At 50.9% G+C, this 15801-nt stretch overlaps 1 protein-coding gene across 2 annotated transcripts in view; it reads left to right on the top strand.

Moving 5' to 3' along the window:
* Positions 1–1961: 1961 nt before the first annotated feature.
* Positions 1962–15801, top strand: part of LOC147748463 (A.superbus venom factor 1-like) — a 1277467-nt gene continuing 1263627 nt past the window's right edge. For both annotated transcript variants that reach the window (XM_086962056.1, XM_086962049.1), the window contains exon 1: positions 1962–2051. In XM_086962056.1, coding sequence (XP_086818182.1) covers positions 1981–2051 — 71 coding nt within the window. In that variant the 5' untranslated portion in view covers positions 1962–1980. The remainder of the gene's footprint in view (positions 2052–15801) is intronic.

Here is a 15801-nt window from a genome sequence, read left to right as displayed (position 1 = left end):
CTGAAACCACGACGGCAACTCTCACTGCAAGCAGGCACAGGAGCTTGCAGAGGCAGCGCTCTTCCGTTTGACACTATTGAATCCCCCGCCGCTTGTCACCTACCACACTTGCTATCCTCTTACTCCAGGACGTAACGAGGCACTAACGGACACATCCGGATTTAATCCTGGGCCCCCATGGTGTGCCACAGCCATATAGCAACCACCGCTGAGGGCAGGCGGTCCCGCCCCCGTTTTGAATGGAACACTGTGAGTCTCACTAGTGCATGTCTGAAAGCTGCTTCGAGCTGCGGCGGGCGCAGGAAATATGCAGCAAGGCAAGACAGGCTGGCTTGGCTCCCCGGGCAGATTCGATACATTGTAGCACTGATAGAGGCTGCGCCGCGGGGATTGAAAAGCGCAGTAATGCAGTTGGGTGAGCCTTCCAGCAGACTGCTGCAAGCCCCAAGCTTGCTAGAGCAGCACACTCAAGACACGGACGGCGCCATGTCTGTGAGTGTAAAGTGTAGTGTACAGAGCGCTTAGGGGCCCCCCACACCGCGTGGGCTGCAGGGGGGCCTTTGTTACGCCCCTGGGCCTTCTAGGTATATTTTCAATTTTGCCCATTTAAGATTCCCGGTTTTCGATGTCTCTTGAAATGTGTGTGCCAGGGGGCCGCCAGTGCCAGTGATCCTGATCTGATCCGACGTCGTGGCGGCCCCTGGGGTTTGGCGGCCCTGTGCAGGTGCACACTTTGCACATGCCTAGGGCCGGCCCTGTTCCCAGCCACTTCTTTTTTAATGGACCTCCGCGGGATTGCTCTGTGGCATGTCCCGCCAGGCCACAATTCTTTGCTGTGCTGCCAGTGGGTGCTCCCACATACCCCCGGTCACCAGGCCTCCTGCCCGTCTGGCTCATTTTTCCTGGCCGCTCCCTGTTGGGGTCTCACTGCGGGCTTTAGAATTGCGTAATTGGGCATTGGGCCCACAGCGAGCACATCTCCTCGGTGGGCACTCTCCGTATATCCTGTGCCATGCCTCCTTCGGGGTTGACCTTGATCTGGGGGTGCAGTTGGCCGCTGTTCATGGGCTCTCCTGGGGAAACTCCGATCTGGGCTGAGCTCCCACGTCAGATAGGCATCTCCGGCCACCAAACTCACAGTCGTCAGCCCACAGATCTAGAAGGGGGAGGAGGGGCTATCGCCCGGTGCCTCGCGGCCTGCATTCCACCCTGCAAGATCACTGTTGTTTCCGCTTCGGTGCTCACACTGGTGAAAGGGCACTGCAGCCGAGCACCACGCACCACGTGCATCCTGGTGGCTCCGGCAGTCAGAAGTTGCCACAAGAGCTCTCGGCCTCCATTTTGACTGAGGTGCCCTGCCGTCCGATGTTGTACCGCTTTTGCACCCTTCATCATTGATCGTGGGGCTGGCAGATAACCCCTGCAACTGCGGTGCTGCACCTGGATCGGGTCCAGTCAGAACACTGGGAAACTGCTGTCTTTGTAAGTGGTGCGGTGGAGCTCCAAGAAAATGCTCCTATACAGCCACCATCTTGGACACGCCCCCTGGATACATTTTAAACAGCAGCCATTTTAAACAGCAGTCCATGCTGTGAAACCAGCTATATAAATATGTATATATCTGTATATATGTGTATATATACACATTTTTTTTTAACAGTGCTGCAGCAGGGCTGTCTCTCTACACTTTCTTTGCACTGAAATATCTAGGTCCTTTGCCTCAAAAAGTATTCTTTAAAACAATGTCAACAACCAGCACCTGCTGTGGATTTCATAAATCATGTTGGTGATGAAACAGAGTGTGATTTGGGATTGGATGAGGAGCCCTAATGGCACGCTGCATTTGGAAGTTCTTGGCAGGATGGGCTCAGCCAGTTACTGATTAATGGGGGTTAGATTGCAGAGGTCAAGGGAAGGCGTGGGAGATATAAAAGCGTATGGAGAGTAGGAACCCTGCAACACTGCAATCCAGGCGGCTTCATGGAGGGAACGGGTCTTCTCCTGCTCCTGCTTCAGTTCTGCCTGGCTTCCCTGGTGCACAGTGAGCCACAGTGAGTACAGCACTCATAGATACTACCTAGCTTGGACTACTGACCATACCTGTAGGGATGTGCAGTACAGCAGGCTTTAAGTAGCAAATTGGGTCCTTAGGGCACCCATGTCAGAGTAATGAGAAATTCTGCCAGGAAACCCACCTTAGAGTACTGTGAGTAACCTGGAGGAGTATGCAGTCTAGCAGACTATGAGTACCTGATGAGGTCTTTCTATGACACCCACAGAGGCACAAAGAGAGTTTTATTTTTCAAGGGTCCAACAGTTTGTTAAATGAGTTAATCCATAATGCAGCACACTGCTACTTGCTGAAAATGGTATACATTTACCACTGTATTGCATTTTGCTGACTACACAATGTGACTTGCCACTTCTCCACTCCCCCCAGCAATAGCCAGTCTATTTTTTAACAACATACATATCAGCAGCAGTTACATTGAACTTAAATACTCCAGTCTCACTAAAAAAGGGAGCAGAGAAAGAAGTGATTGTCAAGTGCACATAAACTTAGCCAAGTGGGAGGTCATGATTAATAAACATGTTTCGTGGTTCTATGTTTCCGGCTAGTCTACAACTGTGATGGCAGTGATTCCGATGTAAAATTCAGTTTGTTGTGGGCCCTGTCCGTCTTTAGAATACAGTGCTTATTTCTATCATATTTAGGTGAGGTGGTAAAGCTGAGATAAGATGTCAAATATCCTACAGCTATGGATAAAACATACCCACTAGAATAGATCCTGTGACAGTGGATAGTTTTTGGGCAGTAAGAGTGGAGACATTGATATTTAACACTGTTGTTTCAAAGATTAAGACTGTTTCATTCCATTTGGATGCCTAAGTTGTTCATTTTCTAAACCTGTCACTCAAAACTTGCAATAGCAAGCAGCCAATCCTAATTCCAGGTGGATGTCATTAGATTAGAACTCAAATGAAGTATGACTAGTGATCATATTCAATAAGATCAAACTTCAGCCAAATTGTCTTTTAAGATGGCCTTGTGATTCAAAGGAGGTGGATTTAGAATTAAACCCGAAACACGCACCATGTGAGTTATAGCCCCTTGCACCACACCAACAACCTTCCTCTGACGTCTCTGCACAGGAAACAACTGTTACAACGCATGCGTTACAATGTATGCCAATACCCTGCATGTCGTCATAAAGTGAATGGCTTGTTGCAGGGGGTAGAAGGTGTTGGATTTAACTCCAACACCTTCCCACTGTTGCACACAGTGGTGTTTGAACTGTAAATAGTACTATTTCAACTTCCAGCGCCCCCCTGAGAGCATGTCGGGTTAAAGATTTGCGGTGTAATGGCATGCTGGGTAATGGCATGCGTCGTAACGTCATACAACCTCTCTGCACATGCAATGTGTCTTAGCACGTATGTGTCCTGTGCAGAAATAATGGAAGGTTGGCCAGCCTACCTGGCCCTCGCAGAGCTGGATCAATGCTACAAGTCCAAGGGCAGTAGGGTTCTCTCCCATAGGTCTTGCAGCACAATCCATGGCTGTGAGGCCCAGATGATGGGACGGGACGGTATAGCACAGCTGAGGGGCATAGGGGAGTGGGGTTCCCTGCACTGGACCCACAGCACAAAACAATAGATGTGAGGTCCCGGGTAAAATGCCCCCCTCCCCTGGACCTTGCAGTTCTGGATGATGTAGGGAGTCCCAGGGGAGTAGGCCTCCTCCCCTGTGCTTGCAGCGCTAGACCTTTGCTGCGAGGGGCAAATTTGAGGAATTGGGTTCCCCTTGCTTGGGATTTGCAGTGCAAGACCATGGTTGCAAGGCTCAGGGTAGTGTAGGCCTCAACTCTAGGAATCATAGCAATGGTGTTGCACTGTGAGGTTTTGGGGAAGGGGCCCCTCCCCGGGCTAAATTGCAATTGGCTATACCATGACTATGTGCAGGAGTCCCTGTCAGGGACATAGCCATCAGTAGTGCAACAGGTGCAGGGATACTGGGCCCCAGAGGTATTTGGTGTCTAATTTATCCAATGTATGGCTATATTTTACTGTGCAGCAATAATACAGGGGTGAAGGGTTGCCTTTACTTTGCACAAGGTCCCATTACACCTTGGGAATGCCACCTGCCTCTCTTCATGGTCCTTGCAACCATGGTTGGGCACTAAGGGGAGTGGGGTTATAGGCCCAAAATATGGTTATATTTTACTGTCCAGTCAGCGACTGGGGGAAGGGGACAGACAAGCAACTACTTACATTGTTCGCATCAGGAGCTATTGCACCAATGATGCAATGAGCATCAATAGGGCCAACAATTAAAATTATTGTTCGCCTCACTAATGGTGGCTGCCCTCGAAGGTTTTGAGGCCTCGAGAGCTGCCTCCCATTTCGTGGGGGGAAGTCTAGACCACTTCCTAACCCAAGAGGCGGGTTGTTTTGGGACTGACAGAGCAATGGTGGTGGTCCAAATTAAAGGGATTAAATAATGGTCTGTCCAGGGGAGTGGGATGGGGATCCCAATGCTAATATTATCAAGATTGCTAAAAATTGGATCTAAAAGGTGTCCTTTATCATGCGTCGGGCGGAAGCTTCTTTGTTTAAGATCAATTGCCAAAAGGCTCGATAGAAGTCCACTGGCTGTGTGATTAGACAGATCATCTAAATGTATGTTAAGATCCCCCAGCACTGTAAAGTTTGCAGAAACCAGTGCTCAGTTTGCGATTGAGTCAATAAGATTGTGAATGAATTGTTTTAGAGCATCTGGAGGGCGGAAGATCAGTAAACCGGTGAAGGTACTGGTAGGCGTGAATTCTACAAAGAAAGCCATGTTTTCCCAGTCAAAAAGCGTGGATGGTAGAATTCTGCACTTATATATATCTTTATAGATAATTGCCAAGCCTCCGCCTCTAACAGAGGTGCGATCGATTCTACATATTTCATAGCCTGCAGGAAGGGCCTGAACAATAGCTGGGTCATTTCCAATCTGTAACCATGTCTCTGTTAAAAACAGGATGTCTAGTTTATGCTCTTTTATTAGTAGTGCTATTTCGACGCAATGTTTGGACAATGGCCTACAATTTAGAAGGAACATTTTTGGGGAAGTAGTAGCCGAAGGTTTACATTGAGTGGCGGCTTGTAGTTACAGTGTGAACAGTATATAGAGAATTTCGCAGGGTTCAATACATGTAAGCATTCCGATTTTCCTTCTGGTCTCAACTCGTGCAAGCGCCCTCAACTATAAGTTAGTAAATTTCCAGGAAAAGGGCCAGGGTGTTTTGCCCCTGGTCCCGGTCGGGTGCGGACGGCGCAGACGGGCTGCGTGTTACCATCATTCGTCAAAATATAGATTGGGTCGCTTGGAGAGCTGGAGCTTCACCCTGCCAAGATGGCCACCCGCAATGCCTCAACCAGGAAGTACCGGGCTCTACAGTCACCCTCCACTCAACCAGCACTAGAGCAGCTGACGTGGACCGAGAAATCAGCGAGCAAGCAGAAATGAAAATACAAGTAAGGTTTTTAAAAGATTAGTTCATAAAAAACATTGCTCATTAGGTTCAGGTATTTAAAAAGCAGTTCACAATCAATTCCGATTCGGACAGCTAGCTCAGTAGAGCGGGCTTAGTGTCTGCCTTCTATTCCTGCGCGTCGGCGCCTTTGTGTTATTTAAATAGTCCGGGTCCCCTGGAGAGCTGGAGCATCACCCTCCCAAGATGGCCGCCCGTAATGGCTCAACCAGGAAGTACCGGGCTCTACAGTCTCCCTCCACTCAACCAGCACTAGAGCAGCTGTGGTGAACCGGGGGAGTCAGCGAGCAAGCAGCAATGAAAATACAAGTAAGGTTTTTAAAAGATTAGTTCATAAAAAACATTGCTCATTAGGTTCAGGTATTTTAAAAGCAGTTCGCAATCAATTCCAATTCAGAGTGCAGCAGAGCGGGCTAAGTGTCTGCCTTCTATGCCTGTGCGTTGACACCTTTGTGTTATTTAAATAGTCCAGGTCGCCTGGGGAGCTGGATCGTCACCCTGGAGACTGGAGAGTCTGGCCCATATCTGGATATACAGGAGCAGTTAAGTGTTCTCATTGTTGTGCACCATCTTTGTGATGCCCAGGATCCTTGGGTAAATACAGCAATACCCAGAAAAGAGTTCCTAGATTTTCTTGACTAAAGGAAAAAAAAAGTTTTCAGGAATTAAGCTGAGCATAAACTGGCAGGACAACAGCTTTTAACGCCGGTATTGAGATCGGTGCAATAAATCGGTATGAAAGAGTTTAAAGTAATAACAGTTTGGATAACGTGAGTCAGTGTAGGAATTTGATCTTGATTTATTTCATATAATAGTTTACCCTTGTTGAAGAAGAATTGAGCAAGATCATTACATAGTTGTTTGGAGTGTTGAAAGGTAACTGAGGAAGCTGAAGAAGATTGTAGTTGTAGTACGAAATGTAATAATATTTTCAATGGGGTAAAATCTAATCAGAGAAGTATCTTTTCTTGCTTTGCTGGCTTTAAATCTAAAGGTGATAGCTATGATCATTGTCTCTTGTTAGAAATTAGGTTGTTGGTTGACCAGGTTATAAGCCCAAATCAGGCAACAACCACAATCCTAGTCAGGTTAAGAAGCAGGTAAACCCAAAATTAACCTGTACTTACCCTCTGGTAGCTTGGCACAGAGCAGTCCGGTTTAACTTAAGCAACGTGTAAGGTATTTACCCAACACTTAAAAACAACAACACAGTGAAAACACCACACAAATAGATTCAGCACCAGGTTAGGATAATGTAACTAAATTAATTATGTAAACAAGATCAAAATGACAAAAATCCAATAATTAGAACTCAAAATTTGATTTTATAAAGACTAGGGGGTCGAGTCTGATCTTGGCCGGAAGGGCTCCAAATTGGATTCGGCTTTGCCTAAGCCAATCCGAGCCCTTGTTTCTGACCAAATCTTTCCCGGTTCTGAAAGAACAAATACGATGCCTGGAAACCGTTAGCGCTGACTGAATTGGTTCCGAAAGGCATTCAGAGAGATTAAGCCTTTCCGGAGCTGATTCGTACAGCACTAAGGACTTGGTTTCCGAGTGAGCAAGTACGATGAACGATTCGGACAGTGTTGGACCTGGCCCTTTTTGGCAGGTTCACCCCAAAACTTTTTGCTTTTTCCTAGCTTGTTTCTGTAACCTGGTGTTGGTGATTTTAGGCCTCTGCGCACTTTTTCACTGTGGTACAGTGTAAAGTGTGTGAGCTCTCTGTGTGTGTGGTGAGAGTGACCTGCCCTCCCATATGAATGAATGGGGAATATGTATGCCCATGGTAGTTCCTGATGTGTGGGGAGTGCAGGGTCGAGTTTGGTATGTGCAAACTCGTGAGATTGAATGCTGCGTAATGATATATGCAGCATGATTGTGTCTAGTGTGGAAGTGCCACTTCAAGAAGTTTTCATATTTGTGTAATGTGTGTCCGGCGTGTGATTGGCTGAAGCAGGCTGGTGAGCCTGGCTCCAAGAGTCTGGGAGGGTCTGCCCCTGTGGTGAATGGAGTGATTAGCATGCTGATGTGAGGGAAGGGTTGCACCTGGGCCTGAATAGGGCTGGGCTTTCCCCACACAATGCGGGCTCCACCCCCTGTGGTGCGTCTGATGTCCCCAGCCTGGCCAGTGAAAGGAGTTCCCTATAACCAGTTGTAGCTGGTTCTCACGTTGCCTGCACCCTGCTAGACAAAGGATTTTATGGTATAAAAAGGGGCTGTGTCCCGGGAGGCCCCGCAGGAGAAGAGCTGCTGCGTCCTGAAAGAATCTCCCGCCCGGAGAGCCGGTGAGTACAGCCGGCCGGGGGGAGCAAAGTGGAGGTACCACACCGGTGCGACCCTCAGAGCAGCCCCGCTTGATAGAGGGCTGCTCCAACAGCATGGGGGCATTTCTGTTTTCGCTCCATGAGGGAGCAGATGATATGTGAGGTGTCAGTCGAGGGCACCGAGTCAGAGCGGCCCCGTGCACTCAGTGGGCTGCTCCCACGTGTTGGGGTATTGTGTCGTTCAGAGCCTAAGTGGCTCCAACGAGGGGCCACGGTTGTTTTGGTTTCAGAGTCCCGGAGGCTTCAGCGTGACTTGGGGCATCTTGTGATTCTTTCAGGAGCCAGTGCGCTCCCCGTGGCCATTGATTTTGAAAGGCCTGTGTTTCCTCCATGGGATGCCTAGGGCCGGATAAGGCTGGGCTGGGCCACACCTCTGACTCACCAACTCTTGTGGTAAGATTTTCACCATTTACTGAGTAAAATCGGTATACTGGTAATTGACGAACTATGGCTCACACCCCAGGAAGGGGGGGGAAACGCATTGCTACTGCACCAAATGGAAGTGTAAATGGAACATTGGATGACTTTTTTATAAGAGCTACTGGAGTTCTTGATAGAGAGATTGCACTGACTGAAAAACGCCTATCACATGAACTACAAGCTGCAAAACGTTCCTCGCTAGGCGACTTGAAAAATGCTGTTACGTCGGTTCATGATGAACCAAGAAGTTTAGTTACGCTTAACTCTAGTGAGAGTGATTTGGATGTTAACTTATTACCTTTGGATATTTCCTCATGCAGTAGTTTATCCTCAGGGGGCTTCCACCCGATAGCAGCCAGGAAAAGTGTACAGGCCACTGACCTACTAATTACAGCGCCTCCCTGTCCTAAACAAGTAGGTAAAAGAAACAGGGGAGGGAGCCGTCAACTGGGCAGGAAATCAAAAATTGCTAAATTGTCACGTCAAACACGTATACCTAGTCCTAAAAAAGCCATCAACAAACTTAATACACATAACATACCAGTAAAAGGCCCGATCGCTCCAACTGTCTTGGGCCCCGATCCAAAAAATATCGTACATTTACCGGTGAAAGAAAAAGAGCTAGAAATGATATTATGGTATAACAAGCATTGGAAATGCAATAGGTTTCGCAGCATTAGAGTTAGTGCTTTTAGAATTGTTTATGGGTTTTTTTTGTAAATCTTTAGCATTTTTGTTTCCTGTAGCCAATGCTAAAGAATTACAAATAAAAAAAGCCATAAACAATTCTAAAAGCTCTAACTCAAATGCTCCGAGACCTATTGCACTGTGTGAGGGTGAGGGGTTGAGGGTGAGTGAGGGTGAGTGAGGGTGAGGGTGGGTGAGTGAGAGTGAGGGTGAGTGAGGGTGAGTGAGGGTGAGTGAGGGTGAGTGTGAGTTAGGGTGAGGGGTTGAGGGTGGGTGAGGGTGAGGGTGAGGGGTTGAGGGTGAGTGAGGATGAGTGAGGGTGAGTGAGGGGTTGAGGGTGAGTGAGGGTGAGTGAGGGTGAGTGAGGGTGAGTGAGGGTGAGTGAGGGTGAGTGAGAGTGAGGGTGAGTGAGGGGTTGAGGGTGAGGGGTTGAGGGTGAGTGAGTGAGGGTGAGGGGTTGAGGGTGAGGGGTTGAGGGTGAGGGGTTGAGGGTGAGGGGTTGAGGGTGAGGGGTTGAGGGTGAGGGGTTGAGGGTGAGTGAGTGAGGGTGAGGGGTTGAGGGTGAGTGAGGGTGAGGGGTTGAGGGGGAGTGAGGGTGAGGGGTTGAGGGGGAGGGGTTGAGGGTGGGTGAGGGGTTGAGGGTGAGGGGTTGAGGGTGAGGGCGAGTGAGGGTGAGGGGTTGAGGGTGAGGGGTTGAGGGGTTGAGGGTGAGGGGTTGAGGGTGAGTGAGGGTGAGGGCGAGTGAGGGTGAGGGGGTGAGGGGTTGAGGGTGAGGGTGAGGGGTTGAGGGTGAGTGAGTGAGGGTGAGTGAGGGTGAGTGAGGGTGAGTGAGGGGGAGGGGTTGAGGGGGAGGGGTTGAGGGTGAGTGAGGGTGAGGGGTTGAGGGTGAGTGAGGGTGAGGGGTTGAGGGTGAGGGGTTGAGGGTGAGGGGTTGAGGGTGAGGGGTTGAGGGTGAGTGAGGGTGAGGGCGAGTGGGGGTGAGGGGTTGAGGGTGAGGGGTTGAGGGGTTGAGGGTGAGGGGTTGAGGGTGAGTGAAGGTGAGGGCGAGTGAGGGTGAGGGGGTGAGGGGTTGAGGGTGAGGGGTTGAGTGAGTGAGTGAGTGAGGGTGAGTGAGGGTGAGTGAGGGTGGGTGAGGGGTTGAGGGGGAGGGGTTGAGGGTGAGTGAGGGTGAGGGGTTGAGGGTGAGTGAGGGTGAGGGGTTGAGGGTGAGGGGTTGAGGTTGAGGGGTTGAGGGTGAGTGAGTGAGGGTGAGGGGTTGAGGGTGAGTGAGTGAGGGTGAGGGGTTGAGGGTGAGTGAGGGTGAGGGGTTGAGGGGGAGGGGTGTAGGGTGGGTGAGGGGTTGAGGGTGAGGGGTTGAGGGTGAGTGAGGGTGAGGGCGAGTGAGGGTGAGGGGTTGAGGGTGAGGGGTTGAGGGGTTGAGGGTGAGGGGTTGAGGGTGAGTGAGGGTGAGGGCGAGTGAGGGTGAGGGGGTGAGGGGTTGAGGGTGAGGGGTTGAGGGTGAGTGAGTGAGGGTGAGTGAGGGTGAGTGAGGGTGAGTGAGGGTGAGGGGTTGAGGGGGAGGGGTTGAGGGTGAGTGAGGGTGAGGGGTTGAGGGTGAGTGAGGGTGAGGGGTTGAGGGTGAGTGAGGGTGAGGGTGAGTGGGGGGTTGAGGGTGAGCCACAAAACACAATGAACTTAGGCACTCATAAAAAGAGACATTCATATTATGAGCAAGTCGTGTTTGGGATCAAGTTTCTGAAAGCCCAGCTATTTGTCCTCAAGGCCTCCCTGGTTGACACAGGCACTCTGGCAAATTAATTTCCAAATATGCTTTTATCCTTAATGAACGATTCAAATGTGCATTTATTTCATGTATGTATTCCCTGCTTTTTAGGAACACATCCATTTCGTTTGAGAGTGAGGGTGAGTGAGGGGTTGAGGGTGAGGGGTTGAGGGTGAGTGAGTGAGGGTGAGGGGTTGAGGGTGAGGGGTTGAGGGTGAGGGGTTGAGGGTGAGGGGTTGAGGGTGAGGGGTTGAGGGTGAGGGGTTGAGGGTGAGTGAGTGAGGGTGAGGGGTTGAGGGTGAGTGAGGGTGAGGGGTTGAGGTTGAGGGGTTGAGGGTGAGTGAGTGAGGGTGAGGGGTTGAGGGTGAGTGAGTGAGGGTGAGGGGTTGAGGGGGAGTGAGGGTGAGGGGTTGAGGGGGAGGGGTGTAGGGTGGGTGAGGGGTTGAGGGTGAGGGGTTGAGGGTGAGTGAGGGTGAGGGCGAGTGAGGGTGAGGGGTTGAGGGTGAGGGGTTGAGGGGTTGAGGGTGAGGGGTTGAGGGTGAGTGAGGGTGAGGGCGAGTGAGGGTGAGGGGGTGAGGGGTTGAGGGTGAGGGTGAGGGGTTGAGGGTGAGTGAGTGAGGGTGAGTGAGGGTGAGTGAGGGGGAGGGGTTGAGGGGGAGGGGTTGAGGGTGAGTGAGGGTGAGGGGTTGAGGGTGAGTGAGGGTGAGGGGTTGAGGGTGAGGGGTTGAGGGTGAGGGGTTGAGGGTGAGTGAGGGTGAGGGCGAGTGGGGGTGAGGGGTTGAGGGTGAGGGGTTGAGGGGTTGAGGGTGAGGGGTTGAGGGTGAGTGAAGATGAGGGCGAGTGAGGGTGAGGGGGTGAGGGGTTGAGGGTGAGGGGTTGAGGGTGAGTGAGTGAGGGTGAGTGAGGGTGAGTGAGGGTGAGTGAGGGTGGGTGAGGGGTTGAGGGGGAGGGGTTGAGGGTGAGTGAGGGTGAGGGGTTGAGGGTGAGTGAGGGTGAGGGGTTGAGGGTGAGGGGTTGAGGGTGAGGGGTTGAGGTTGAGGGGTTGAGGGTGAGTGAGTGAGGGTGAGGGGTTGAGGGTGAGTGAGTGAGGGTGAGGGGTTGAGGGTGAGTGAGGGTGAGGGGTTGAGGGGGAGGGGTGTAGGGTGGGTGAGGGGTTGAGGGTGAGGGGTTGAGGGTGAGTGAGGGTGAGGGCGAGTGAGGGTGAGGGGTTGAGGGTGAGGGGTTGAGGGGTTGAGGGTGAGGGGTTGAGGGTGAGTGAGGGTGAGGGCGAGTGAGGGTGAGGGGGTGAGGGGTTGAGGGTGAGGGGTTGAGGGTGAGTGAGTGAGGGTGAGTGAGGGTGAGTGAGGGTGAGGGGTTGAGGGGGAGGGGTTGAGGGTGAGTGAGGGTGAGGGGTTGAGGGTGAGTGAGGGTGAGGGGTTGAGGGTGAGTGAGGGTGAGGGTGAGTGGGGGGTTGAGGGTGAGCCACAAAACACAATGAACTTAGGCACTCATAAAAAGAGACATTCATATTATGAGCAAGTCGTGTTTGGGATCAAGTTTCTGAAAGCCCAGCTATTTGTCCTCAAGGCCTCCCTGGTTGACACAGGCACTCTGGCAAATTAATTTCCAAATATGCGTTTATCCTTAATGAACGATTCAAATGTGCATTTATTTCATGTATGTATTCCCTGCTTTTTAGGAACACATCCATTTCGTTTGTGTGCACAAATACAATATTATTGTATGCAAGCAGGAATTCACATTTAGGATTAAAGTGAATAGAACTGCACTGGGCAAATCAGTTTGAAAGGAAAAAGTTTCTCTTCTGGGCAGAGCTGGGAGAATTCAAAGTGGAAAACATCCATTAGAGTGTCAGCATCACTTTAACATACGGCCAGTTTGTGCGATCGACAGTGTTTGGGGCCCATTTGTGGTGGAGACGGTTATAGAGTCGATAAGATCTCTGCAGACTCCAGAGCAGCCAGCTGCTTTGTTTCCGCATTGTCACTTTCATGTGCACAACACGCTCTGTAGGCTTTCAACCTATGTGTCACTTCCTTTTACAGCCAGGGGCACGTGAAAGGAGTGTGTCTTTCCGTTCTTATCTATGTTTATAATAATTTGCAAGCCTTACACTTAAATTAAGGAGACAACTTGAAGAAATGAAAAAAAAACAGGAACGAAATTAAACCAGGGATTGAAAAACTGTACAATTACCACAAACTGGGTCATGCAGTGTTGATTCAGGAATGCATGCCTGCTTGATGCACCAAATGGAAAGTTTATCGATTAAACTGTACAGTTTAAAACCTTTTGCAAAGGACGCCCTGCTGCCCCCACCCCCTCCTCAGCCCTGTAGAAAGGTCGGTCTGTGGCGGGTCACACGAAAAGAATGACGTTGGTGTGCAGGAGAGCCTGCGTGTGGATGGAAGCTTGCAGTAGTCTGGCACCACTGTGCAGCGAGATTAGGGGCGTGTGTGGTAAAGTGCAGGAGTAATGAAGTTTCCAGTAGCTAAGCTTTCAACAAGAGTGCAAGGGAGCTTGCACCAGACAAGCTTTCAACCGGAGAGTGCAAGCAAACTTGCCTGACATAAGCTTTCGACCACAGGGTGCAAGCAAGCGTGCAGCAGCCAAGCTTTCAATCGGCGATTGCAAGCAGAGTGAAACTTGCAACAGCCAACCAGAGTGTAAGGAATATGACGCTTGCAGCAGCCAAAATTTCCACTAGCGAGTGCAAACAAAAGGAAGCTTGCAATAGCAACGTGTTCGCATATAGAGTGCAGGAGAAGGGGAGCTCGCAGGTGCGAATATTCAGTAAGGAGAGTGCAAGGTAGGAGCGCCCTTAATGCTAACAGGCGAAAGGATGCTTGTAGGAGGCTGGCCCCGTAGGCAGCGTGACACTGAAGGCAGGGTACAGTTACAGAGACTCACAAGACAAGACGGAGGGAAGAGAGGGGAGGGGGGAGGAGAAATGCGACACGGCGGGAAGGGGAGGGGGCGGAGCGGGTCCAGTTTGTGCGATCGACAGTGTTTGGGGCCCATTTGTGGTGGAGACGGTTATAGAGTCGATAAGATCTCTGCAGACTCCAGAGCAGCCAGCTGCTTTGTTTCCGCATTGTCACTTTCATGTGCACAACACGCTCTGTAGGCTTTCAACCTATGTGTCACTTCCTTTTACAGCCAGGGGCACGTGAAAGGAGTGTGTCTTTCCGTTCTTATCTATGTTTATAATAATTTGCAAGCCTTACACTTAAATTAAGGAGACAACTTGAAGAAATGAAAAAAAAAAACAGGAACGAAATTAAACCAGGGATTGAAAAACTGTACAATTACCACAAACTGGGTCATGCAGTGTTGATTCAGGAATGCATGCCTGCTTGATGCACCAAATGGAAAGTTTATCGATTAAACTGTACAGTTTAAAACCTTTTGCAAAGGACGCCCTGCTGCCCCCACCCCCTCCTCAGCCCTGTAGAAAGGTCGGTCTGTGGCGGGTCACACGAAAAGAATGACGTTGGTGTGCAGGAGAGCCTGCGTGTGGATGGAAGCTTGCAGTAGTCTGGCACCACTGTGCAGCGAGATTAGGGGCGTGTGTGGTAAAGTGCAGGAGTAATGAAGTTTCCAGTAGCTAAGCTTTCAACAAGAGTGCAAGGGAGCTTGCACCAGACAAGCTTTCAACCGGAGAGTGCAAGCAAACTTGCCTGACATAAGCTTTCGACCACAGGGTGCAAGCAAGCGTGCAGCAGCCAAGCTTTCAATCGGCGATTGCAAGCAGAGTGAAACTTGCAACAGCCAACCAGAGTGTAAGGAATATGACGCTTGCAGCAGCCAAAATTTCCACTAGCGAGTGCAAACAAAAGGAAGCTTGCAATAGCAACGTGTTCGCATATAGAGTGCAGGAGAAGGGGAGCTCGCAGGTGCGAATATTCAGTAAGGAGAGTGCAAGGTAGGAGCGCCCTTAATGCTAACAGGCGAAAGGATGCTTGTAGGAGGCTGGCCCCGTAGGCAGCGTGACGCTGAAGGCAGGGTACAGTTACAGAGACTCACAAGACAAGATGGAGGGAAGAGAGGGGAGGGGGGAGGAGAAATGCGACACGGCAGGAAGGGGTGGGGGCGGAGCGGGTAAAATAAACAAGACGGAGGGAAGAAAGGGGAGGGGGGAGGAGAAATGCGACACGGCGGGAAGGGGAGGGGGCGGAGCGGGTAAACAAAGACGGACGTGCACGCGCTTTTAAGCTCAATGCGCATGCGCATTGAGCTTAAAAGTCACGGGCACTGCAAGGAATTGCCACGATTCCTTGCAGTGTGGATAAAGAGTGGATAAGTCCCAATACTCTCGCCTTGCTCGATGCGCATGCGCATCGACAGGCGAGACCTAAAAAGGGGCTGTGTCCCGGGAGGCCCCGCAGGAGAAGAGCTGCTGCGTCCTGAAAGAAGCTCACGCCCGGAGAGCCGGTGACTACAGCCGGCCGGGGGGAGCAAAGTGGAGGCACCACGCCAGTGCGACCCTCAGAGCAGCCCCGCTTGATAGAGGGCTGCTCCAACAGCATGGGGGCATTTCTGTTTTCGCTCCATGAGGGAGCAGATGATATGTGAGGTGCCAGTCGAGGGCACCGAGTCAGAGCGGCCCCGTGCACTCAGTGGGCCGCTCCCACGTGTTGGGGTATTGTGTCGTTCAGAGCCTAAGTGGCTCCAACGAGGGGCCACGGTTGTTTTGGTTTCAGAGCCCCGGAGGCTTCAGCGTGACTTGGGGCATCTTGTGAATCTTTCAGGAGCCAGTGCGCTCCCCGTGGCCATTGATTTTGAGAGGCCCGTGTTTCCTCCATGGGATGCCTAGGGCCGGATAAGGCTGGGCTGGGCCACACCTCTGACTCACCAACTCTTGTGGTAAGATTTTCAGCATTTACTGAGTAAAATCGGTATACTGGTAATTGACGAACTATGGCTCACACCCCAGGAAGGGGGGGGAAACGCATTGCTACTGCACCAAATGGAAGTGTAAATGGAACATTGGATGACTTTTTTATAAGAGCTACTGGAGTTCTTGATAGAGAGATTGCACTGAATGAAAAACGCCTATCACATG

Source organism: Lissotriton vulgaris, chromosome 1_1 (genome assembly GCF_964263255.1).
Source record: "Lissotriton vulgaris chromosome 1_1, aLisVul1.2, whole genome shotgun sequence".
Taxonomy (NCBI): domain Eukaryota; kingdom Metazoa; phylum Chordata; class Amphibia; order Caudata; family Salamandridae; genus Lissotriton; species Lissotriton vulgaris.
Note: the sequence above shows the minus strand (reverse complement) of the source record. Positions and strands in the feature narration are given on the sequence as shown.